The 24,965-nt window shown below is 37.0% G+C and overlaps 4 protein-coding genes across 5 annotated transcripts; 3 read left to right on the top strand and 1 right to left on the bottom strand.

Annotated features, from left to right (window-relative positions):
• Window positions 1–5: 5 nt before the first annotated feature.
• Window positions 6–2,522, top strand: cisha (cytokine inducible SH2-containing protein a). Its single transcript, XM_030134973.1, has 3 exons — window positions 6–672; window positions 1,162–1,325; window positions 1,528–2,522. Exons 1-3 carry the CDS (start codon window positions 653–655, stop codon window positions 2,022–2,024), a joined length of 681 nt encoding a protein of 226 aa, XP_029990833.1. The 5' UTR covers window positions 6–652; the 3' UTR covers window positions 2,025–2,522.
• hemk1 (HemK methyltransferase family member 1) lies at window positions 2,333–10,567 on the bottom strand. Of its 2 annotated transcripts, XM_030134970.1 has the most exons (11): window positions 10,310–10,567; window positions 8,734–8,907; window positions 8,561–8,652; window positions 8,379–8,472; window positions 8,149–8,277; window positions 6,345–6,409; window positions 6,214–6,263; window positions 6,035–6,140; window positions 3,820–3,915; window positions 3,435–3,545; window positions 2,333–3,217 (listed from the first exon to the last, which is right to left on the bottom strand). In XM_030134970.1, the coding sequence occupies exons 1-11, from the start codon at window positions 10,385–10,387 to the stop codon at window positions 3,154–3,156; spliced, it is 1,059 nt and encodes a 352-aa protein (XP_029990830.1). In that variant the 5' UTR covers window positions 10,388–10,567; the 3' UTR covers window positions 2,333–3,153. The 2 variants fall into 2 exon arrangements, with proteins under 2 accessions (XP_029990830.1, XP_029990829.1); XM_030134969.1 differs by having other exon boundaries at window positions 2,333–3,545.
• Window positions 10,568–10,949: 382 nt separating this feature from the next.
• Window positions 10,950–16,525, top strand: nprl2 (NPR2 like, GATOR1 complex subunit). Its single transcript, XM_030134968.1, has 11 exons — window positions 10,950–11,342; window positions 11,974–12,065; window positions 12,170–12,338; window positions 12,424–12,532; window positions 14,051–14,187; window positions 14,456–14,553; window positions 14,815–14,851; window positions 15,582–15,675; window positions 15,762–15,879; window positions 15,987–16,129; window positions 16,217–16,525. The coding sequence occupies exons 1-11, from the start codon at window positions 11,265–11,267 to the stop codon at window positions 16,282–16,284; spliced, it is 1,143 nt and encodes a 380-aa protein (XP_029990828.1). The 5' UTR covers window positions 10,950–11,264; the 3' UTR covers window positions 16,285–16,525.
• Window positions 16,526–17,526: 1,001 nt separating this feature from the next.
• zmynd10 (zinc finger, MYND-type containing 10) lies at window positions 17,527–23,930 on the top strand. Its single transcript, XM_030134725.1, has 12 exons — window positions 17,527–17,829; window positions 19,864–19,972; window positions 20,056–20,172; window positions 20,256–20,309; window positions 20,503–20,655; window positions 20,747–20,835; window positions 21,034–21,128; window positions 21,224–21,396; window positions 21,764–21,889; window positions 21,965–22,086; window positions 22,183–22,308; window positions 23,057–23,930. Exons 1-12 carry the CDS (start codon window positions 17,741–17,743, stop codon window positions 23,130–23,132), a joined length of 1,329 nt encoding a protein of 442 aa, XP_029990585.1. The 5' UTR covers window positions 17,527–17,740; the 3' UTR covers window positions 23,133–23,930.
• Window positions 23,931–24,965: the final 1,035 nt, after the last annotated feature.

The following is a 24,965-nucleotide window of genomic DNA, read 5'->3' as shown; positions in this document are numbered from 1 at the left end:
AAGCAGCCGCGCGATTCCTGGGATCGAGCGCCGCTTCAGCGAAGACGGTAGCCGCCGGGTAACCACGGGGGAGAAACGGACCCAAAACACCGCCCGGGAAAACGGACAGACCCGGGCCGGCTGTGGGGGGGGGGTTGACGGTAATGAGGAGCGGGTGCGGGTGCAGGGACGGGGCTGGAGCCGGCGCAGTGAGCGGCCGAAGTGCAGAACGCGCGCGGACCGCTGATGCGGAATGGGAGTTGGTGCGGCCGGTGTGACGTCAGAGCCGGTGCTGTGAAGAGTTCTTAGAATAGACTTCTAGGAAACGGTAAATTTTAAAAGCCAAGCCTTTACACTCTGTCCTTCACACATTTGGACCCCATTCTCGTGACAACACACTCCAAACCGTCGCAGCGCAGTTTGTGTTCGAACCTTTTTCTGTTTTCGTGTTTGTGCCTACAAGCTGAACTCTGTGTTCTTCTGTCAGACCAAGCACAGCTCTGAGCTTCTTTACGCCGCTTTTATTAGACATACTCATACCGAGCCGAACTCAACGCTTATCTTCCACTGAAGGTGTTTCGGCTCATAACTAGATCCGTCTCTGTATGTTTGGTTTTTTCTTAAGAAATCACCCTGACTGGATTTAAGGACACCGCAGGATTCAACAAATAGCATGATTCTGTGTGTACCAGGGTAAGAACATTTTCTTTTGTTCCTGTCTGTTTAAACATGTTGGTTTCAGTGTTCTACACTGTATTAATGTTAAGTTATATAGCCTACTAATTTAACGGCAGGAAAAAACTTAAATACTATAATAAAAAAGATGGTGTTTAACAAACATTTGTGATACAATTTATAAGATACTCTTTGTTTGATCTTTTTTTCACCAGAAACACCTGAAATCAATCTTTCCACAACTGCTGTTGCCTATACAGATACAACACAAAACACACAACAGACATTACTGCCAGTCACATTTTACAAAAACATTATATAAATGAACACAGTGAATTATCATTCCTTTTCTCATTGATTTAATTTCTTTTATATGTTAATAACCTACATGGATGATAACTGTACATGTGAATTCTTAAAAAGACAAAGCAGTCAAATCATAAGTTAAAACATTTTTATATAAAATATTTTAAATACATTTGTTGTATTTTCCATCTTTTTTTTCAGTCCTACAACTCTTCTGCACGCTGCTCCATCCATTGAAGCCCCACGGGGCATGCGGGCAGAAACTGGACCCCCGGCCCCTTGCCTTCAAAGTACCCTTCCGCTATGGGACCCCACCAAAGACCTGCGGGCCATCGCCAGCAACTTCTGCTATTTAGAAAATTCAGGTAAATATTAACAATGTCAGCTAGAGATCTATTAAACCAAAGAAGTTCCAGGGACTCTTCATTCTTTACCATAACAGATTTACTTACATTACTAAATTGTGGAGTGTTTAGTGCAAAATACACATTAATCAACAAACAGGACAGCAGGAAAAACAGCTGTGAGTGTTCAGAGTGACTAATATTCAGGAATCTGTGTGTGTAGGCTGGTACTGGGGAGCTGTAACTGCAGCTCAGGCCCACGCTGCACTTCAAGAGGCATCTGAAGGAGCGTTCTTGGTACGAGACAGCAGCCACCCTCTGTACATGCTGACCCTGTCGGTCAGAACTGCACGCGGTCCAACAAGTATACGGATCCAGTACAGCGGTGCCCAGTTTTTGCTTGACTCTAGCTCCCCTGCTCGGCCCAGCCTGTCGTCATTCCCCAATGTGCCCAGTCTGGTGCAGCACTACATGGGACCACAGCGGAAAGCAGAGGAGAGAAAGGTGGAAGAAGAGGCTCCAACTAAACCATCCCTGCAGACAATTCAGGAGATGTCTGTCGTATTAAAACTGAAGCGGGCCGTGTACAAGCCCCAGGGCCTCCCATCTTTACAGCACCTCACACGTCTCGTCATTAACAGACACTGTGACTGTCCTGAACAGCTACCACTCCCTAGGCCTCTGCTGCGCTACATACAGGACTATCCCTTCAAGGTATGAAGTACCACTACATTAATATGGCTGACGCTCAGCTGACGCTAAGGAAAGAAACTGTGAAACAGGTCTTTTGTGCCTGTTAATAATATTACTGCTCCAGCAGTTGGAGGTCAGTGTCAAAAGTACTGGACACAGGGTCATGGGACATGTTTTTGAGGACAGAATTTGTACCAAGTCACTTTTTACAAACATGTCTGATTTCAGACTGAATTTGTCGTGGACTGGGTGGTGAAGCACTCTCGAAAAAGACAAGTTGCAAGCAAACCTCAGTACTGTAATTTTACCTATCACCTATTTTATGATTTTTTTTTATTTTATGGATGTGGAAAGTGTCCAGATCTGTTTTACCCTCATCAACCCTGGATGTACATACTCTATACTGTTCTTAAGTACACTGATTCCACTGGAACATCTTTTTGCCATTTTATTTTTCTCAGTAAAACATTTTTCTACTTTTTACATGTGTACATTTTTATATTAAAATAACCTATTGGAGTCTGACTGTTGTCCTTGCTATTCTTTCCTTGTCTATTGCTTAAAATGGGAGTATTACTCAGAGGACGGTGGGAAATGTTGCCATCATCATCATTATTAAACTCCACATGATGATCGCTCTTGTGACACTTATTACGAAATTTTGAAATCACCTTTGAAACACAAAGACTTGGTGGCCTTTGAGCTTTAAAAATGTAGATTATGTGAGGAAGTAAAAACCACATTGTGTGTTTTTGCTCAGTAATGTGCACTGCCTGCATCTGAGTCAGCGAGTGGACAAGGGAAGGGGAGGACTGTTCATCAGCGGATTCACAGAACTACTGAATGCTTCCTGGGAGGAGGGTGAGATTCAGAGAGGGAGGGTTCTAAGAAAAGCCTCGGTAATTACCTTCAGCTTTGAGCCTCCTTTTGTGCCGTCTTATGCACATTTTTATTGTGCCGCAGATTGTAATCACAAATGTTACCAGATTAAAAGTACCACGTTGACACGGAGAATGATTTAGAGCTTTCTGTAAACTGTGAATTTGAATCATCAAATCAGTGCAAGTGCAAGTGCGCACATGACGGCTCGGTGGGGGTGGGGGAGCTGAAGCTGTGTCGACCTGGGCTAAAGCCAGTGTAATAGGATCTTAGTTTCTCAATCCAAATCCAGCTTGTGGTCCTTGTTTGTCTTCTCTTTCTGAAGGATGCAGAATCGCGGCCTAAAAATTGAGTAAAATCAGTTTGAGACTCTGAATTGATACATGATGGAAGTATTCATTTTAATTTTGCTACGATGATAGATTTAGTCATTGCAGCCTTTTGATTTAAATAAAGCAATGAATATAAAACAGAAATACAATTTCAAGGTTAACCAATGAATATGGATGTGTAATGATGCCCAGGTGGTATCTAGGCTGAGAAGTTTTCTGTACAAACCTGCCGCTGATGTCGTGTTTTGTCTCCACATAATGGAGCTCTTCGACATTTGCCTCCACCCACCGTCGGATGAGCGGTGGGTGTCTGGGGTCCACTTCCAAGTAAACACGACTGTTCACAAGCAAAAGAACACAAAATGGATTACAATTTAATTATCAGCAGTGCAGGATTAGCACTAGTAACCCTGAGATGAGAGCAGTGGCACATGTCTGGAATTGTATTCACTGGAAGTCTTTTTAAAAGCTTAACTCATTAGAGGCAACATAATACATGTGTTTTTCAGAACATGCTGTTCTTGTGCCAAGCTGCCGCCATTAGGAATTAAACCCAGGTGGGTCTGTGTCTGTGTGTGCTCGTGCTTGTGTTGGGCAGTGGGTTTTCTTACCCATGATTTAAGAGAATCTGTGGAGCCAGAATCAAAACCTGTTTGATTACTTCTAGTCCATCTTTGCCTCCGTCTAAAGCAGCGTGGTCCTCAAACCTACAGACAGGAAACACACGTCACTACTATGATTTATTTAGACCCTATATATTAAGCAGGCTCTTTAATATGGAAAATTCTAACCATTTTCAACATTTGACCTTGAAACTACATTGCATTTCTTAAAATATTTTTCATCACATCAACTTTGAATTTAGAATTTATAAGCAGTGCAATTAATAATTAAAGGCTTTATGATGCATTGTAACACATGAACAGTGGTATTCTTGTCGTTCTAATTATTTTAATTTTCAGGGACCATATAAACAGTTTACTGCTATATTTTAAATAAATAACATAGGGATAAATGATGAATTACCACAAACATTATGATTTAATGTTGGGCAATATATCAAACTAATTTGATTAATCAAGGTTTTGCTTTATGAAAATGTTTACAAACTCCATATTAGCACATTCTGTCTTGTGAAGAAAAGAAAAATCAAAAAGTAATCTGTTTGCCTCAATCCAGTGTTTTTCAACCTTGGGGTCGGGACCCCACCTGGGGTCGCCTGGAATTCAAATGGGGTCGCCTGAAATTTCTAGTAATTGATTAAAAAAAAAACAACAACCTTACTAATAAAAAATATATGATGAGTTGAGAGAGACAATCACAATCCATAAAAGACATGACAAACTCTGAAGCTGAAACTGAAAGACTGTGGTACTGTTTATCTGTCAAATGTTCATTCTGGTCGGTTTCAGATGCTGCAGCTCTTTCATAATTCATAGTTTGAGTTATTGTTTGTTCAGTATTAATTGTCAGTCTTGTAAATACAGGCTGGACTGACTGTACATATCCTGACCAAGGAAAATAAAATTCTCACTTTGTGCAGTAATCTACACCTGGCTTCTCTGCCTCTGTCTATAATAATATACATTATATAGCCTAAATGTTGTCTAAAATTAATGTTTATTTGCAGCATAGTATAGCAAACTATTACATGATCAAAAACAAAGTAATTTTAGCAAAAAAATGTCTGTTTTGAATGTCTGGGGTCACCAGAAATTTGTGATGTTATAATGGGGTCACGAGCCAAATAAGGTTGGGAACCACTGTATTAATCTCTTCATTATGAAAATGTTTCTCCAGTCTCTTTCTCAGCAGCTGCTTTATCTGATTTAAAACATCGTTTATTTTTTGACTCAAAATGCATATAGGCACACTCACAGGTGCAGCTTTTTGCTATTTTGTATGTATTTTTATTTAGGCGGGACAATGCACATTAATGAACACATTTATACATTCCATTTCAGTATAAACATGTAAATATGCCGGATTTAGCGTCAGTGCTAATTTTCCTCCGCAGTCCCCACTTAATAAATAACACAGTTTAGTTGTTGATATTGAACATACAAGGAAAATAGGTTTAGTAAAGATTCCATTTATACATATAATAAATTAAAATAATGAACCGTCCATAAAACTGAGATTCACTTTATTGGCTACATAACCCAATCCTATTAAGAAGTGGCATAAATTTTGACAAAAATGCATCATCATAGAGAGTTGTTAATTTGTGATAATAAATCCTAAATATATCATAAAAAGTTCCTAGTGGAGGAATAGTAAATGTTATTGGCACCATTAGTACTAATACTGCAAAAACCTGACATTCAATCAATAAAAAATTTAAATAAGAAATAAAATAGCAAAAATAAAGTGAGAAATAGAAGAAATTAATAATGATCTTTTTAACTGGTTGGGCAATGGTGCAATTTATTAAATGAAAGCTTGTTCAGAATATTTCTTTCTTTATATAGATGTGTTAGTGGTGTTTTAAGGTGAAATACGTAGGACCTGTAGAGCTGACATACATACAGTAATAGATTATTTATTCATTTCATGCAGTAGCAGACTCCAGATTTTCCTTGTCTCATTCAGGCCCCGTTGTTAAATCCACCACTGTCATTAAATATGCATACTTCAGGAAGGGAGCAGAGTTATTTTTAGGTTTGTATAATGTATTAGTTATTATATTTACTTACAGGTGCATTAGAGTTTGCTCATTTGTATGTGACTCTGTACTGTATAAATAAGTTATATACTGCTAAATAATGCAAGGCTATGATTAAATGTCAGTGTTCATGAATCTGAAGCTGAAAGTGTCTCAGTCACCGTAGGATTTCAGGCTCCAGTGAGTCCATGTCCTCTGAGAACAGGTATGGAGGGTTACTGACCACAGCTGAAACCGGACCACAGAGCCTCAGCACAGTTTCTGCATCTGACAGCAAAAACAAAACCTCTCTCAGCTATGTGTCTATATTTTATACAGTATTTAGACTCCTTTCATTTACCTTTCATGATATCCATATGATAAAGTTGTAACCTGTCCTGAAGCCCCAACCTGTGGACCAAAATCTTCATCAGCCCATGTAAGAAAAATGTATACGTGTCGATGCATTTTCTTGTGATTTGGTACAATTACCTTAATGCGTTCTCTCTTGTTAAGTCTACTGCCTCCTGGCTTTGATCCAAGGCAAATGCTTTAAGCTGCACAAACAGAAACAAAGACAGAAATCAGATGCTGTTCTGAGTGTTCGGGTACAACAACCTCAGGGAGAATTCAGTTCATCTGCACTCCAGTGTTCAGCTGCAAATGTTTTTTAAGCACTTCACAATTTCTTGACAGTGCTTAGAGAAAATAAACCAGCAAAGCTCACATGATGACAGGATAATATACAGAGAGTTAGGTCAGTGGTCAGACAAAAATGTATATGGACAACATTTTGTCATGTGATGACAAGACTGTGTTTTATTATGTATGACGTCCCTTTAGTCACCAAAGTGACCAAAGTCTAAGTGATGATCATGTGCTCTAAGCATTATCCTATAGATTAACTGTTTTGTCTGGCCATCGAAGATTTCTGAAAAATATCCAATATATACAGGGTGGGGAAGCAAAATTTACAATATTTTGAGGCAGGGATTGAAAGACAGTGTATGACCAATTAGTTTATTGAAAGTCATGAGAATTTATTTGCCACAAGAAAATTTACATAATAGAAAATGTTTTTATTCTATGTGTCCTCCTTCTTTCTCAATAACTGCCTTCACACGCTTCCTGAAACTTGCGCAAGTGTTCCTCAAATATTCGGGCAACAACTTCTCCCATTCTTCTTTCATAGTATCTTCCAGACTTTCTCGTAATAGTTTTGCTCATAGTCATTCTCTTCTTTACATTATAAACAGTCTTTATGGACACTCCAACTATTTTTGAAATCTCCTTTGGTGTGACGAGTGCATTCAGGAAATCACACACTCTTTGACGTTTGCTTTCCTGATTACTCATATGGGCAAAAGTTTCTGAAAAGGTATGGATAATAGTGTTAGGTATGATTATGACATCAATATATGTTTGGTTTCAAAACAATTGACGCAGTGCCTGCTGAGAAAAAACAACTAAATGTTCATTGTAAATTTTGCTTCCCCACCCTGTAGTCTAATCAGCACCATAAAATCCAGAATATTCTACTTAGAATGAAACTAACAAAAGTATTCATGCAGCAGTGGTAACTCTAATAGTCATTCATTCAATTAGTATTTTACTGATTTAGTTAAATGTGAATATTTTAAAGGCTGTAATTTCTTTATTGTAATAATGATTTCTTACTCTGATAGAACATAATGTGCTGCGCACTTTTAATCCCCCTCGGCCAAATATAGTGTAAGATTCTGTTGAAAGTTACTGCCCTATAATTTAGATTAGATTGTCTTTGTGTAAAACTTATTACATACATATTTATATTTGAAAGTACTCAGATATTATAACTGCACAAGGCCATTTGACCTTGAAAAAATAAGTCAAGGTCAACTATTTTCAATAGGCCTCTGCTCCATGCCAAGATGCATCCACAGTATAAATTTGATGCAGATATGTCAAAGCATTCTGACATATAATGCGATTACATCGTTGAATGGTTTGACAGACAGACAGACAACAAAACGATTACAATACCCCTCGGCTGAGGGGTAAAAACTGTATATGTTGTATGATCTTGGGAAAACGACAAGAGTAATTTTACATTTACATTTTTTACTATTTTAAACAAGAAAAAACAACTGAATGTGACAGAAGACAAATTGTATTTTATAATGCTATACAAACTAAATGTGTATAATGTGAATTTGTCACATCATGTCCAAATGTTCTGTAAAATTGGTTGGAATAAATAAACAAACCTAACAATCATCTACTACCTAAAAATATCTACTTCCTACACAAATCTCACCTGTGGAAGCCCGTGTAGCAGACTGAGAGAAATGGCACCAGAACCACATCCCACTTCTAAGCATCTACGCTGGACGTCTTCCTTTCCATCTTTCATCTGCAGATCATTGAGCATGAGTTCAACCAACTCCTGTACCAACGCACAGAGAAAACACTGCTCTGGTTATGTGCGATCACTAAGATATACCTGTGCGTTGTGGGTATGTGTAGATGGTTTTTCTCCTACCCAACCTCTGTTTCAGGCCTTGGTATGAACACAGGGGGTCTCATCTTCAGTGTCAGATCTCTAAAGTCCCATTCCTCAATCACGTACTGCACTGGCATTCTGCACAACACATACAAATTAAAGAGTGGTCTCACTAACAAAAATATCTGAAAACATATTTATACAGAAGTTAAGGAAGAGAAATTACCTGGAGAGCCGTCTCAAACACAGTCTCCACATCTGCTCTATTTTCTCTTGACTGAGAATCTCTGTTAACCTCTCCTGTTCAACGCTCTCTATCTGAGAAAAGAAATGCTATGCATGAACACACAGGGGTGTTTTTAAACTCAGACCAAAGGTAGCAGCAACATTTCTACTCACTGTTTTAGCACCGAGTAGATGGGCCATAATGTACTGGCTGGAGTGATCAGGCTCGGTCACACCTTTCTCCTGGAAATACTTCTTCCATAAGTCAACCACCTCCAGGGCTGTGATGTCAGAAGCAGGAAAGGCTGGAGAACTGCATGATCGTGCTGCACAGGACCCCCACGCTGCCTGGATCAATCAGATTTAAGAGCTTATCGATTAGATTTACACCACAAATGAAATAAAACACTGGTTAGACAAGTGCCTGTTATTTAAATTGAACATTCAGTGGTAATTTTGGTTATTTCAGTTTTGATTTTAACTTATTTTTATTCTAAATTATCATCAAGTGCAATGATACAAAAAAATAGTCATTTGTTTCTACAATCCACAGGCACAACACTGGTGCATAGTAGCAAAACAGCAGTTCAGGAAGCTTTGTATCCCAGCTATGTCTAAATACTACTCCATAAAATAAAAAATAAAAAAAAAAAAACAGCAACTATAAAATACAGAAGTAAAGGTAAAGGGGGAATAAATTGTAAGCAAGCAAGCAACCAATAAAAATAACCATAAATGAATAAATAAATACTGGAGAGAGAGAGAGACAGAGAGACAGAGAGAGAGAGAGAGAGAGAGGCCTAAATCAACTAACAAAAACAAACCTAAATTAATACATAAATGAATTCCATCTTTAATTTTGATAATTTAAAGCATTCTTATATGAATTTGTCCAATATCTGCCTGTTAATATCTTTAAAAAAATCTTAAACCTAAAATGTAGCTAATATCTGTAATATATCTGCTGTTTTAAATCACTTTCATGATAAACAAATCACTGAATGTATGGTTATAAATATCATCCCTATACATACACCCCCAACAGTCTCCATCTCCTCAATAAGTGACATATCAAAAATATTACAGATGTGCAAAATCTCTGTATTTACTGTATAAGGTAATGTACTGTAATCCTCAATACAACTGTACACACTGTAAGATACAGCATCACTCTTCTAGTCGAATACATGGGCTTTGTGCATGTACTCAGTGGTAATAAAGTTTACTCTACTTTAATAACCTGTAGTCAGCATGTTGTCTTCACATTATCAAGCATTAACCTGACTTTCTGTCACACATGCAGGTCCATCACTTATTAAGTACTACAAGGTTCCTATATTCATTGTTCTGGAAAATAATGAATTACAGTTTCACTGAATCCACATTCAGACTCACATTCATGTAGTTTATCACCTTATAATGTTGATTTATTTGAAGTGAGCTTCAATTCACTCTAATGTGCACCTCAATTAATCTGTAAATAGCTCAGTAAAGCATGATCTCTGAGCAGACCTGTACACGGTTTGTAACTTCAGTCAAAGTATTAAGTGCAATTAGAATCTGTTTGCACTAACACATGTACTGCCAATTATATTCCATTTACTTATCATTTTTTCAGTGATATTATTGTCTCCTTAATTAATGTCTGTTTGTATTAGTCTCCAATGCTAATAGCATTGTTCTATGATTACTGAGAGTCCAATTTACAGACAATTTAGCAACTAAAACAAAACATAACATGACCTGTTACCTTTGTTTCAACATTTTTGCCCCCAAAACGAGTGAAAAATGCACTCAGTGATCTTCTCCACATGGTAACAGTAAACATCCTCTGTCGTTTCTTTAGTTATTCAGTATCATAGCTGGAATCGCTGCATCCTGTGTACACTTCAGGTGCCTTTCATCGTCCTTTGGTGGATATCCGAAACATTTTCTGTAGTCCTGGGTCCAATGATTTTTACATTTTAGTCAATGTCCGTGCACATGGCGATGTGTAACCTTTCCAAATATTGACATGACACGCATGCGCAAAGACTGCGCAGTACTAACTCTGGTGAGTAGTGTGTGCTTTGCTGACTGTCGAATATATTGCATCTCAGAGCAAAAACATGAATGACAACACAAGAACAGTGCTTGTAACATCACAATTAATTTATCAGAGCTTCACCATGAACAACTCATGAAAAATATGTACGGAAGTGTTTAATGGTATGTCAACCCTCAAAAATCTGCGACATGCGCAGACAGACTAACAGTGATTAAATGTTTAACATCATTTATATTGGACTATGTGATGTATATTATCTTAAAAATACATTTTTATCACAATATTGACAGGGTACAGTTTTCCTGTCTACACAACATTAGTGCAGTCGTTTTGATGCTTTTGTAAATTTCAAGGAGTCATTGAACGCCTCAGTATTGTTGTTTTTTCCGCTCTGGTGTGCATTAATGTGTACAGCATTCAAGAGTTTGTTTTATAGTTAGGTATATGGTTTATACTTTCACAAAGTACACCAACAGTTCAGTGTTTAGACGTTTGCTCAAAAGTTAGAAGTGAATGGTAGATAATTTTAACAGAAGCTTAGAAGAAGTCCGTCATTTAGGGAAGCTAGCTGCCAGCTTTAACCTAGCTGACACATCAGACTGTCACCTGAACCTGAACTGGGCTGGTCTGAGCTAAAAGCTCTGATTAAAGGTCAATAATGGGGCTGACTACTCGAATAGAGTGCATATTTTTCAGTGAATTTCACCCCACTCTGGGACCGAAGATAACATACCAGGTAAGTGTGCACATATGTTATTATAGGCTGTATTAGCATTGTATGTTTATCTGTCATACAATTAAGTTAGTCTAAATGTGGATGTTGTGGGTTTGGATGTCCTATTCATGCATGATTCAATCCTGCTATAAATTATTTGTCTTGACAGAGATGCACAATTCTGGAAAAACATTAAGAGACGATTATAAAGAAGCCTTTTTGTCTATTTAATAAACTACTGACAATATGTCCCCCAGCATCTCAAATAAAACTTATTGAAAACATTTACCTGCAGCTGCTCAACATAAAAAAAATCTATGTCGATTTGTGGTTTTTTAGGTCTTTTTTTTTTTTTTTTTTTGAAAGTGTTGCAAATCGTTATCTGCTAAAATCACTATTATTTTAACTGTTTTAAATCAGTGTCATACTCTCCAGCACTCTTTCATATTGTTGTTGGTTCTCTATATAAACCCAGAGCAAATATTCTATACTATAGTTTGATGACTTTTGATCATCCATCTTTTGTTTTACAGTTTCTAGTTTTCAATTTGCACTCATCTGTAATTTTTATCCCCGTAACTATATATACAGTAACGTCTTCTTAGAGGAACTGTTTTGACCTATGCTGTCCCTGTTCTTCCTCTCCTGCCAGGTACCAGAGGAGTACATTTCTCGTGAGCTCTTTGACACAGTTCAGGTTTATATTATCACCAAGCCAGAACTGCAGAACAAATTAATAACAGTGTATGTGACAACTGTCTTTTTTCTGACATTTGCTTAATATCTTGTCATGTGTTTATGCGTACCAGAAAGTGATGTGTTTTTTTTTTTTCCATCATATGTTGTAGCACTGCCATGGGCAAAAAGTTGATTGGGTGTCCTGTGTGCATTGAGCATAAAAAGTATAGCAGAAACGCCCTCCTGTTTAACCTTGGTTTTGTGTGTGATGCCCAAACCAACACATGTGCCCTGGAGCCGATAGTCAAGAAGCTGTCCGGGTACCTCACCACCCTGGAGGTAAAAGGACAGAAGCCCCCTGCAGACATATATTCTTCACTGGAAGGATATCAAGCCAATTTATTTTTTGTTTTTTGTGTTTCAGCTTGAGAGTGGCTTCATATCAAATGAGGAGAGTAAACAGAAACTTTTACCCATCATGTCGACCCTGTTAGAGGAGCTCAATGCCACAGGAGCCTGCACCCTACCTATAGGTATGATTCTGTTTGTGTATTAGCTTTGAAGTTCGTGGCAAAAAGAAGACTTTCTCTTCTGTATGTGTATGAAGAATTGAGTGTGACAGGAAGTAGTCTTGACAGATGCCGTTAGCGCTAAATGTGTTGATCACATGCTCTAAAACAAAACCACTTTCCACTTTAATGTAGCAGAGAATGTTGCCAATGCATCAAATCACAGTAATAATAACAAAATAATATATCATAAAATAATATTATTGCAGACATTTAATTACCACTATTTTTGTTTTTCATGCTTTTGTTTAGTTATTTTGGGGTTCGTTATGCTGCAGCTTACTTTTAGTTTGCTTATCATAAACATGCTGCCGCCTATTTCCATATTAATACATGTAAACAGTCTCAAATATGACCATAGTGTGGCATTTAATAGATTGATTTTTTGCTTTGCTTGAAGAGATAAACTGTTGTGTTTGTACAAAAGGTGTCTGTTATGTTGAGTGTCAGTAGTTCTATGTGGGGTCCAGTTAACTAGAGACTAGTCGTTAAAGGTGCAGGAGACTTTTGTGACCAATTTTTCATCAAATCTGTAAAACCTCAGTCATAGCCTAAGTATCACAAATCTGCAAGTCTTTCTGTGATTGCTCACCTGAGGCTCTTGCATTACGGTGAACAATTTCGAAGTGCCATCCACCATAAACAAACCATTTGTTTACAAACAGAGTCGGGAGGTAATTTGGGCATCTTCGGAATTTTGTCGTGACGTGCATTGTGGGAAACGCCGGTTTGTGCTGCTGTCTGGCAGCGGCAGCTGCCACAGACACAAAGTGGAAACAGCAGGAGCTCCCTTCCCTCTCTGCATATTCTTCCAGCCGTTTCCGCGTTTCAGCTGTTTCTGCATCGTGTTTGTTTCATCCATATAATATCATATGGTCGCACTGCCGCTGTCAGGCAGCGACGCAAGCCTTCGCTTCCCATAATGCACGTCGCGACAAAATTCCGAAGATGCCCGAGTTACCTTCCGACTCTGTTTGTAAACACATGGTTTGTTTATGGTGGATGGCACTTCGAAATTGTTCACTGTAATGCAAGAGATTCAAAAGAGTAATCACAGAAAGACTTACAGATTCGTGATACTTAGGCTGTGACTGAGGTTTTACAGATTTGATGAAAAATTGGTCACAAAAGTCTCCTGCACCTTTAATTGTTTTACTAACCATATGTAAGTAATTGTTTTGATGTTTGGTTAGTAATTACAACAGATGCACCCTTGGTGTAACTTATATTTACACAACCTATGTATTGCTTTATATGTAACTGTCATCTGACATTGTACAAACTACAGCACAATTAATCTGTTAAAAAGGTGTCATAGTTCATAATTGTTAATTTAAATTGTTCCTTAATGCTAAAACACCTTCATATTCACACTGGATAAACATAGAAAGCTCCAAGAAAAGACTGTTTCTCTTTAAAAGTAAATTGTTAGAAATATATTTCTCATTGTGTCCACTCTACTTCACTCTTTTTTTCTTTCAGATGAGTCAAACACCATCCACTTGAAGCTGATTCAGCTCCGAAAAGACCCCCCCATCGTCCAGGAGTATGACGTGCCAGTTTTCACCCAGTGCAAGGACCACTTTATCAAATCTCAGTGGGATCTCACTACTCAACAGGTAGCCATGGTCCAACAGCTCCAAGTAAAGCTATGATAAGACAAGTGCTAGAATACTAAGAAACACCAGGAGACTGATTGGGATTAAAAGCCTGTTATCAGCTGAGCCGGGAATCTAGGTTTGTATAGATGGAACACAAATATGAGTGTAGGAGAGAGAGAGACACTGACACAGGGATGTTGCTGGAGTGTAGTTAATTAATTTGGCAGGTCATGTAATAGATCCTTGTATAAGTCAATAATGTTCCACTGTGTTTGGCCAACTGCAGATACTGCCCTATATTGATGGGTTTCGACACATCCAGAAAATCTCTGCTGAAGCGGATGTGGAGCTGAATCTTGTTCGTATTGCTGTACAGAATCTCCTGTGAGTTCTTTTCAGTTCATTAATGAAGAGCAGAACCATGAATGTTGTTCTGATTAATGTGTCAAATCAAAGTCCTTTTTAAAAAATACAAAAGCACACATTCTGGAACAATCAGATAACTTACTGTACTGTTTCTCAGATGTTTTGATTCTCAGGCACTTCAAATAGTTTGTAATGTCTGTTTTACACATAAATGTAGTAATTTTTCATCTGCAGAGAGAATCCATTTAATGATACTCAAAGCCTTCTTTTTCTTCACAGGTACTATGGGGTTGTCACATTAGTATCGATATTTCAGGTACAAAACTTACCTTACATTTCATTCAGTGGTGGAAAGTATATTTACTTAGACATGTACAGGTTTGAGTTATTTTAGTATTAACATTTGATATTTCTAACCCACTGCATCCCAGAAGCAAATACTGTATTGGTTGTACTTGTCTGAGAGCTTTATTGAAGAATACTACTACTACTACTACTACTACTACTACTACTACTACTACTACTAATAATAATAATAATAATAATAATGTAAAAGCTTTTACAATATAAAATGTTGTTAAATATTAAACTGAGGTTTAAATCTTTTGATCCTCTGAGGTCTAGCTGGAGAAATGTCTCAAAAATCAGATTATAGGGAAGTCCAAAAACAGATTTGTTTCTCAGAACTACTTGCTACTGCACTCTCATTAAACATTCCTGACCCTTTCAGATTTATCTGTTGTCACTGTATATAGTAAAACTGGATATAAAGTAGTTCAAACTAGTTCCGCCTCCAGCAGATCCAGCAGTAACGTGGGTATTCCACTGATGTTTTGATAATAATAGTCCACAATGTCATGTATAATTACATTTTAGTCACACAGACCAAATCAGGTGTTTTACTTCTGGACTTAAACTACTTTTTGCTGCTAATGCTTAAGTACTTTTCCTTAAATGAAGGATCTGAATTCTTTTTCCACCACTGATTCATTCATTTAAAATACTCATATTTCACTGATTGCCTTGTGATGACTTTTTCTCCTCAGTACTCAAATGTTTACTGCACAACCCCAAAAGTCCAGAACCTTATAGATGACAAGTCCATTCAAGAGGAGTGCCTTAGCTATGTCACTAAACATGGTAAATAAGATTCATAACTATGATCATCCTTTCGTTTGTATCGTTTTCATGTCTTTTCCTGTTACTCTTTCTTTTTTCTCTGTCAGGTCAGAAGCGAGCCAGTCTCAGAGACGTGTTCCAGTTGTACTGTGGTCTGAGTCCAGGAACCACGGTGCGAGACCTTTGTTCTCGTTACTCACAACAACTTCAAAGGGTAGATGAGAGGTTAGCATCACTCACCTTATCAGTTCCTGAAAAGACTTGGTGACTTCTCAAATGTTTGGTTAGCATGACATTTGTTTACATGTATTACGTCACGTGTTGCCTTTCAGGAGACTCATCCAGTTTGGACTCATGAAATCTCTAATCCGAAGACTGCAGAAGTATCCGGTGAAGGTGATCCGTGATGAGAGAAGCCGACCGCCACGGCTCTACACTGGCTGCCACAGTTATGATGAGATCTGCTGCAAGACAGGCAGGTTTTAGAGTCTGCCGTATGTGTTTATGAAACTAACTTACTGGTGATGGTGAAGAAATCTGCTTACAGTTTGTTGTTTTGCAGGGATCAGTTACCAGGAGCTGGACGAACGACTGGAAAATGATCCGAACATCGTCGTATGTTGGAAGTGACGTGACATAAATTGACAACAGAGCAACAGTCCTGACTGAAAGACACAGAAATGCCTCGACCAAAGATGCCTTTAATGAGAGGAGGAGTTGTCTTTGAATAGCAGTGAAACATTTAATGACAGTATTTTGTCATTTTTGTGTTCGGTTATAGTTTTTAACCTAATTTGTTTTTCATGAAGTTTACTGAGGATCCTATTATTATAATATAGAAAAGAAATACAATAAAATATAATATAAAGAGCCTGACAGTGTGTTTTGATCAATATACATCCATCCCATTTTATAGGCTATGTACTCTAACATAGAAAAATTGCTTCATATTCAGTTTAATTTTGTCACTGTGCAGCAGGAATTATACAATATCCTCACATTTAAAACTCCCTCTGTACTCAACTCCACAAACCAGACTTGAACAAGAGTTTTATACACATTTATGAGATACACAAACACTGCCATAAGACCAAAGACACAAAGGCTGAACTTATTAAATGTACATTTGACATACTAAATGAGTGGCAGTTATAGAAACACTAAAAGAAATGGATAGAGGAGATCTGGTATTACAAGACATTTTTGATCATTTTCAAGCAGTGATTAATTATATTCTATCTGCATGAACTAAGCACAAAACATAATTCAAAACTAATTATCTTTACTAAAGTTTTATGCCTACTAGCCTATGTGTAAGAGTAATGAATAAGAACAACAAAAACTAGCACTTATGTGGGAGTCAGTGTGCATTATTTGTCAAAAATAAATGTATGAATAAATAAGCAATCACTGGAGAAAAAAAAAAAAAAATTTCGATTAGAGGTTGCATTTTCAACTTTTTTGCGTAAGAAAATTCTCTGGAGGAAGTAGTCTTGATAATATGATTTAGGTTTTTGTCTTTGAAATAAAATTTGATGTTTTGATTGATTTTGATTTGACAGATAATCTATGCAATGTATTAATTATTTACAAATGTGGACTACATCCACAGTTCTGAGGTCAATGACTTTTTTTTAATGTACAGAGTTCATTCGCAAATATAATAGGACCTTCTCTATTATTTTAAAGCTGTAGTTTCTAGTGTTTTCCAAATTAATAAATAAATAAAAAATAATAAATTTTTAAAAATTATCTTTATGTAATGAACCAACAGCACCTACCAATTTTGGCCTAATTCCTAAATAATAATAATAATAATACATCATATTTAGAGATATAACACCAAAGGTTTTTTTCAACCATTTTGTTTCCAAATTATGTTGCGGGCTGGTTTTACTTGAAGGTCTACCGCCCCCCTCTGGTAGGGAAGGACAACTACACCCTGTGTCCGCTCGGCGTACAGTAACCATGGCAACAACTGGAAACGACTCTCAACATTAACTCCAGAAACAGACAGAAGAGAAAACTAGCCGCAATCATTTATTGGTCTGTAAGAGAACAGGTTGAAAAGTTTTATACAACAAAGATGGACATTACGGTCATCGTACCAGGAGAAGCGGAAGGGTTTATTTCGTGTCTGGAAACGTTTTCTGTTAAAGAAGTGGGTTCTTCGAGGTAAGAGACGAATAAGCTAGTGAGGTGATGTTAGCTGGAAATAAAGCTGTTATAGAAGGAGACCAATAAGACAGCCAGAATGGAAAAGACCCTGGAAGCTAGCCAAAAGAATCCAAGATAAGGCGAATTCAATAAATATAAGTGCACAATAGCAATTACACTAAGAAACAGTCAGGAAACATACACACAGCTGATAAACACCTAGCTTAATGCATGTTGCACCACACGTTAAAAGCATTTTAAGTAAAGTTCTGTGGCTCTAATCAATAAAATTACTGAGCTGATGATATTTCGGATGAAGAACATGTTAAAACATTTTGGTTAACAGAGGGACTGTGTGAGTTCGAAGACTGTAAGGATGGGACCTAACATCCTGAGGTCCAGGGAAGTAAAAGTTTGGCTTTTTTTTTTTTTTTTTTACATTAAATAAAGGCCTTGATTGGAAACAGCATTAGGCAATAGTTTTTTCAGATGCATTTTAATTTCTCTATTGAATATCCTTTGCTGGACACAATTTTTTTTAAACTTCTATTGATTCAAGTTTTATGACAGCTTTACAAGTAGTAAAAAAAAAAAAAAAAAAAAGTTACAAAATGCAACAAGACTGGTTTATGTAACTGGCGAAAATTTGCTTAGAGGTCTTATTTATGTCTTTGTGCATAAGAAATCAATATAAGTGAATCCCCAAAGGAACTTTCTGTTGGTAAATGCAAGTTATGCAAATTTACAGGATTTCAGTTCTGTTGCAACATGTTGATGGTCATATGAACTATGTTTTCAGGTCAAAAATGTCCAATTTCATCCCAATTAATGCTACATTTTTATGTCACAAATGGCCAAGTTATATTTTAACTGAATTTACCTGAAAAACAAATATTCTATTCTTTTAGATTCCCCAGTTTTTCTTACAAGATTATATACTACATATCACATGTTTTATTTTTACAGGTTGCAGTATGGAGTATGGTGCTGATCCATCCTGTTGATGTTACGCCAATACATACATTAAAAATGTCACACGTCACTTTTTAAATCAACAGTTTTCTAATAATAAGCATTTTTATAAAGAAATAACAATTCTATATTGTTATTTACTCTTTAGTATGATGATAAACTGTACAATAAATAATTATGATCCTAGTTTTTGCACAGGGATCATTTGTGGAAATGGTGACATGGCTGCCGAGCATCAATATGATGGGATCTGTAACAACCATGTCACATCCGTCCACTGCCACATTTTGTGTTTTTGTGTCAGCTGTTATTGTTTTAGATCCACAATACTAACATTTATGAATAAGAGGATAATTAGCTAGATAATAGTAAGTTTATAAGTTTATTACTAATAAAGTACTAGTACTGACCAGATCATCATGGGTAATGTCACGTCCGTCGACTGTCACGCCTGTCCACCAGCAAAAGTTTTCACATACACGTGCTATACAAAATCCAATATTTCTGAAAAAATAGCTTCCACTGTTAAATATCAGTAGTCTGTGCACAAATGTATTAGCATTATTTCAACACAGTTCTATGTGTTTCTTACAGCTTTTTTTTTTTTTTTTGACAAAAATGGCCACTCATTTGACCCACTAAGTAAATTTTAGCCATAATATATGCTTGTGCAACATCACAAGCACACATTATGTTTGCACAATAACTCGTATTGTAGAATCAAATACAACACATAAGTATGTGAGTCAAGAATATTATTTCTTTATAATCAAAGCGAAAAGGAAGACAAGCAGAAAAAGCAAAACAAAACAAAAAGTGACAGTATTTAAATCCAAATTATACTGCATTCCCAAAAGTTCCAGTGGTTTCCTCCATTCCTGCAGGAAAATATGAGCCCTTTGGACAGCAATTTTTTAAGTCAACCTTTGAAACTCTCATTCCCTACAGAGGACATGTTAATTTAGAGGTTTTGCAGGTTTTAGTCCTAGAAATCATAAGTCTTAGAAATGCAGGTTAGATTATTTAGATGTGAAACATTGCATACTGTCCAATGATTTCTGTTTGTTTCTGTGTCGACAGGTGGTTTATACAGCATGAGTATATCGAGAAACTAAACATGCAGGCGATACTGAATGCTTCTACCATGCATGATGAGTACATCAAGGAGTTTCTGGTGTTACATAAAAAGGTGTATGCCACTGTGAGCTGTTGTACATCTGTATGATGTTCAGATATCTGTATCTTATGTACAAATATCTTTTTCTCCTCTAGATTGCTGTCCTTGTCCATGAAATGATCCTAGTTGAAGTGTGGAAGCAGAAGGTGTTCCCTATTTTGTGTCAGCTGCAGGACTTCAATCCTAAGAACACATTCCCTCTTTACATGGTGGTGAGTCCAGTGAGATATAAAACACTGATGGTCTCTCATGCTCAAAACTGACTACAAGTTCTTTAATGTGTCTCCTTTTTTAGATCCGCCACGAGGCCACAATAATAAACCTACTTGAAACAATAATGTTTCATAAGGTAAGTTTGTATACACACCCAAAGAACCCTAAACATGTTATCTGCAGGATATTTTAAATGTACAGCAGTAATACCACTGACTGCACAACAAGGCAGTCTAGACAAGAGGCTTAATTTTTTATAGGGTTCATTATAAAGGGTCATGATCTAGCTGTAAATAAAATGCTTGTGATGTGTGCTATATGTTATGTAGGATTCATGTGAAGCAGCGGAGGACTCCATTCTGGACCTGGTTGATTACTGCCATCGCAAACTCACTCTGTTGGTCGGTAAAATGACCACAGAAGGGACCACAACACATGACCACGACAAACAGACAGGAAAAACAGATGTGTCCTCACTAGAGGTAGAAGAATATGAGTTTTATTATGTGTTTGTTTTCAGTGACCATTTAGCCAAATACATTAACAACACATTTCTCTTTTGATCCTGTGTAGGAGTTGCAGAATCAGAGTGCTGCACTGGAGTTTGAGATTTCACTGAAGGCTTTATCGGTCCTGCGCTACATTACTGAGCACACAGACAGGTGTGGCAGTGTCATATGATGATCTGAGTATTCTATAATGATGTAAAACACACAAAAGCAGCAGCTACTTGTATTTTAAAATGATTCCAAAAGGGATAAACACATAATTAATTGTTTGCAGATTTTTAGTAATTTTTTATTAAGTTTCTGTCATGTCAACTGTAATGCTAAGAAAATGAGTCTCTTTTGTATTCACAGTATCAGTGTTATAAATCGTATGTTATGTATCCACAACATCCCTTGTGTCCTGGTTCAGCTGATTGACAGCTGCCCTTGGAGTCGCAGCAGAGCAGGTATTTCATAAACTTGTGTGTTAAATGTGTTCTGAAAGTGTATTCTTCACTAATGTCCTTTCAGTCAAAGCACTGTGCCCTGTCTTCATTTATAGGGGAGGTAGAGAAGTACGTAAATAGTAAATGGCAGAGGATTCCTGTGGAAGACCATCTAAAAATGACCAAATTAGATGGTCAGGTCTGGATTTCGCTTTACAATCTGCTACTAAGGGAAGACTGCCAACAGAAATATGACTTCAATAATTTCAACAAGGTCCAGCTATTAAAGGTAAACTGTGACTGAAATGGTGAAACTCAATGAACAAGTTTTTAAAAACATTTCAATTAGCATATCCCCATCCATTCAATTGACTTCTAGATACTGTATATGCTGTACATTGAGGCTTAGGACATCATATCTGATCTTCACACTTGTTTTGACAGGGATTCAGTGTCCAGAGGTTGTTTTGACTAAGATATTTCCTTCTATTATATGCTTTCTCATCCTCTTCCTGTCGCATTAATTACATAACCAGAGCTTGTGTATTCTCCCACTGTGTCCTTTTGTCTACTAGATCCTCAGTAAATAATTCTGATGAGGCTGATACAGTTATACTGTTCTAAATTTTAATTTCCTTATTATTAATATGGCACAGCTACGGGGCTTCTTGACAGAGGTGTTGATTGATCAGCTTCCAAACCTTGTGGAACTGCAGCGTTTCCTGGCTCATCTTGCAGTCACAGACCCTGCCCCTCCAAAAAGGGGGCTTATTTTGGAACAGGTACAAACACTTATCTGCACCTATCTCCATATGTGACTCGGTGCAGTTTACTCTAGAGTGTTTCTTTCTGAACAGATCCCAGAAATGTGGAACCAAATTGTGAATAATAATTCAGGGAAGTGGAAGGCAATAGCTAAGTATCAAGTCAAAGAAACATTCAACCCATCTGAAAGTGACCTGAGACACCACGCACAGAGGTAGAACTACAAAAACCATACAGTACACAGAATTATTCTATTTGATCTTGCCACTATAATAATCATTAAGGAGGTGCTTTGTTTAATTTTAATTAGGTTGGCTCAGACTTACAATTTAGATGTGATGGAGAGTTTAATCCCAGAGAAGCCAAAGTGTGGATCCTGTGGAAAAGTGGCTGCAAAGAGATGCTCTCGATGTCGGACAGAATGGTACTGTTCCAGGTAAGATATACAGTGTTAACCCATAAAAATGCAGAACTACTTGTGTGGTAGTTCCCAAATGAATTTTTCTCTTGATTTCACTTTTCTTAAGTGATTTATCATCATTTATTATATCATTATCCTCTGAGTTTTGCATTTTTCCAGTGAAAGTCATGTATTTTCCTATATTTAATTCACTGATCACGTAAATGTTCATAAAAGCTCAGACTGAAGTTGAGGGATATTATATCAAGAACAGAGAAAAGTGAAGAAAAAGTGATTTTTTTCAACAAATCTGTCATTAACTGAACATAAATGAAGTCTCTCCATTCATTGTCACATATCCAACTCCATGGGTTTTACTGGTGAATCAGTGTTGTAGAAGATGATGGTGATTCCATGGTAACTATGGCACCTCTGAACGTCCAAATGGGTCATATCTGATGAACATGAAAAGATGACAAACTGCATTTTACATCAATTATTTACATGTATTGATAGGATAAGTGGATCAACAGGTATTAGACATTTTAGATCAGTAGAAGACTTTGATTGTAAGTGGCTGTTTGGGTCTTTATGGGTTAATGCAGACACTACACCACACTGAGGGAGTGAAGGAGAAGTTATTGGAGTGCACTTGCCAAACCTCATGAACATTGTGTATTGAGCAACAGAACAGGAACACAGATATAATCTACCAAATCTGCTCAAGTTTCCAACCTGGGGCACTCAGTTTGTAAAGTTTCATTCATCTCTTTGTATTTTGCAGAGAATGCCAAGTGAAGCACTGGCAGAAGCACAAAAAAGCCTGTGAGCTAATGCCTGAGGTCAGAGAGAAGATCTAAAAGGACACATCGACATCTAAGGGAGAGAGGCTGAAGCGCATGGATGCACTAGTGGCTGATGGCACATACAGGGCTTTTAATTCATAAGATGTAGGCAGCAGATATGAATATGGACTACACAGAGGTATACTATTTGACAGTAAATTTTGTTTTGGGTTCATGAGCATATGTTCTTTGTGCTGAATAAACTCAGACTAAATCTGTTTTGTTTCACTTGTTTTAAAAAAAGGGGATTTAACTAAACAGATGGATAAGATCCTAATTACTGTAGTGATTAATACGTTTCCACTACAACAAGTTCTTTAACCATAACTGATACAGTGAGTAGTTTTCATTTCTTAAACAACCAGTGGTTTGATAAAGAGGATAAAAACTGGACAATACCAGGATTCATTAGGCTGAAATTGTGAAAGAGTGGTTTAGGAAGCATGAAGCATCATTTTCACAAATGGACTGGACACTACAGAGTCCAGATCTGAACCCTGTTGAGAATCTTTGGCATGCTCTGGAGACTTTATGCAGTGGTCCAACCCCTCCATCATCGATACAAATCTTTGCTAATATCTAAAATTAACTCTGAACAGACATGAATGTTGACATTTTTCATGACAGTACATAAACATTGCATGGTATAAACAATACTACAGCAAACAAAGCTAAAAGTAGACCGTCCCTGAACAAAAGAGACATGTTTTTTTTCCCCCACATTGTGTAGTTTCTAAATGAGTGAGATCCTATGTTGACCTTCTGGGAAATTGTTTATAAAACTAAGCATTATTTTATCTAATGTTGACATTAAGAGGCTTTTTCCAGATTTGTATAAAAGTCATAAATAAAACTGATTAAAAATGTGTTTTATGGCCTGTGTGATCATTCTGAAGAAACCCCCCCCCCCACGCTCAGCAGTGTCAAAGTCATTTTAATTCAGGGCCCACTTGAGATCAAAGTGGGCTGGACCAGAAAAATAATAACATATTAGCCTACAAATAATGACAACTCCAGTTGTTTATCTGTGTTTTAGTGCAAAAAAGCTAAATTAAACTATGGAAATGTTTATATTTACAAACTATCCTTTCACAAAAAAATGTGAATAACCTGAAATTTCTTCAGAAAAATAATTTTAACCATATTATGCTTTAACTTAGCATTTACTCCTGTGTATTCCAGATCACAGAGGATCTACAAAGGCACAACACATTTATGCCACACTTCCACTACATCAGGGGTGTCTAACTCATTTTAATTCAGGGGCCGCATTCACCCCAATTTGATCTCAAGTGGGCCAGACCAGTAAAATAATACCAGTGAAAAAAGTAAAATTATATTGTGACCAGGTTTACATCTCCAAAGTTTCCCTAAAAATCTGAACAACATGAACAACTTGAATTGTCTTAAGAAAAACAAGTGCAATTTTAACAATATTATGCCTCGGTTTTTCAGTTTATCATTTACACGTGCCTTACAATCGCACAAAACATTTAGTAACAGGCAGAATATTGGTAAAACTGCATTTACTTTTCTTTAGACTTTTCCGTTTGTTCATATTTGTTCAGGTTAGCCTCATTTTTTGTAAAAGTGTAGTTTGGTAATATAAACATTTTCATGTAATTATACCTTTTTACACCAAAAAACAGAATTTGGGGTTGTCATAATTTATAGGTTATAATGATAATATTTAACTGGTCTGACCCACTTGAAATATAATTGGACTGTATGTGTCTGTGTGTGGAACCTGAATTAAAATGATTTTGAGACCAATGATTGTTAATATCTTCAGTGTAATTTTTGCATTTCACAAATTCATCCAGCGGGCCTGACTGGACCCTTTGGCGG

The sequence above is a fragment of the Sphaeramia orbicularis genome, chromosome 5 (genome assembly GCF_902148855.1).
Source record: "Sphaeramia orbicularis chromosome 5, fSphaOr1.1, whole genome shotgun sequence".
Lineage (NCBI taxonomy): Eukaryota > Metazoa > Chordata > Actinopteri > Kurtiformes > Apogonidae > Sphaeramia > Sphaeramia orbicularis.
Note: the sequence above shows the minus strand (reverse complement) of the source record. Positions and strands in the feature narration are given on the sequence as shown.

Excerpts from the sequence above, each read along its gene's own strand:
- cisha (XM_030134973.1), top strand. The coding sequence starts at position 653 with ATGATTCTGTGTGTACCAGG. Across the intron at positions 673-1,161 it reads ATGATTCTGTGTGTACCAGG|TCCTACAACTCTTCTGCACG; the intron begins GTAAGAACATTT and ends CTTTTTTTTCAG. Across the intron at positions 1,326-1,527 it reads CTGCTATTTAGAAAATTCAG|GCTGGTACTGGGGAGCTGTA; the intron begins GTAAATATTAAC and ends CTGTGTGTGTAG.
- hemk1 (XM_030134969.1), bottom strand. The coding sequence starts at position 10,387 with ATGTTTACTGTTACCATGTGGAGAAGATCACTGAGTGCATTTTTCACT. Across the intron at positions 8,653-8,733 it reads ATCTACTCGGTGCTAAAACA|ATAGAGAGCGTTGAACAGGA; the intron begins GTGAGTAGAAAT and ends TTCTTTTCTCAG. Across the intron at positions 3,916-6,034 it reads CTGGAGCCTGAAATCCTACG|GTTTGAGGACCACGCTGCTT; the intron begins GTGACTGAGACA and ends TCCTGTCTGTAG.
- nprl2 (XM_030134968.1), top strand. The coding sequence starts at position 11,265 with ATGGGGCTGACTACTCGAATAGAGTGCATATTTTTCAGTGAATTTCAC. Across the intron at positions 11,343-11,973 it reads GACCGAAGATAACATACCAG|GTACCAGAGGAGTACATTTC; the intron begins GTAAGTGTGCAC and ends CTCTCCTGCCAG. Across the intron at positions 15,676-15,761 it reads TAGCTATGTCACTAAACATG|GTCAGAAGCGAGCCAGTCTC; the intron begins GTAAATAAGATT and ends TTTCTCTGTCAG.
- zmynd10 (XM_030134725.1), top strand. The coding sequence starts at position 17,741 with ATGGACATTACGGTCATCGTACCAGGAGAAGCGGAAGGGTTTATTTCG. Across the intron at positions 21,129-21,223 it reads TTGGAGTCGCAGCAGAGCAG|GGGAGGTAGAGAAGTACGTA; the intron begins GTATTTCATAAA and ends CTTCATTTATAG. Across the intron at positions 21,890-21,964 it reads GGGGGCTTATTTTGGAACAG|ATCCCAGAAATGTGGAACCA; the intron begins GTACAAACACTT and ends CTTTCTGAACAG.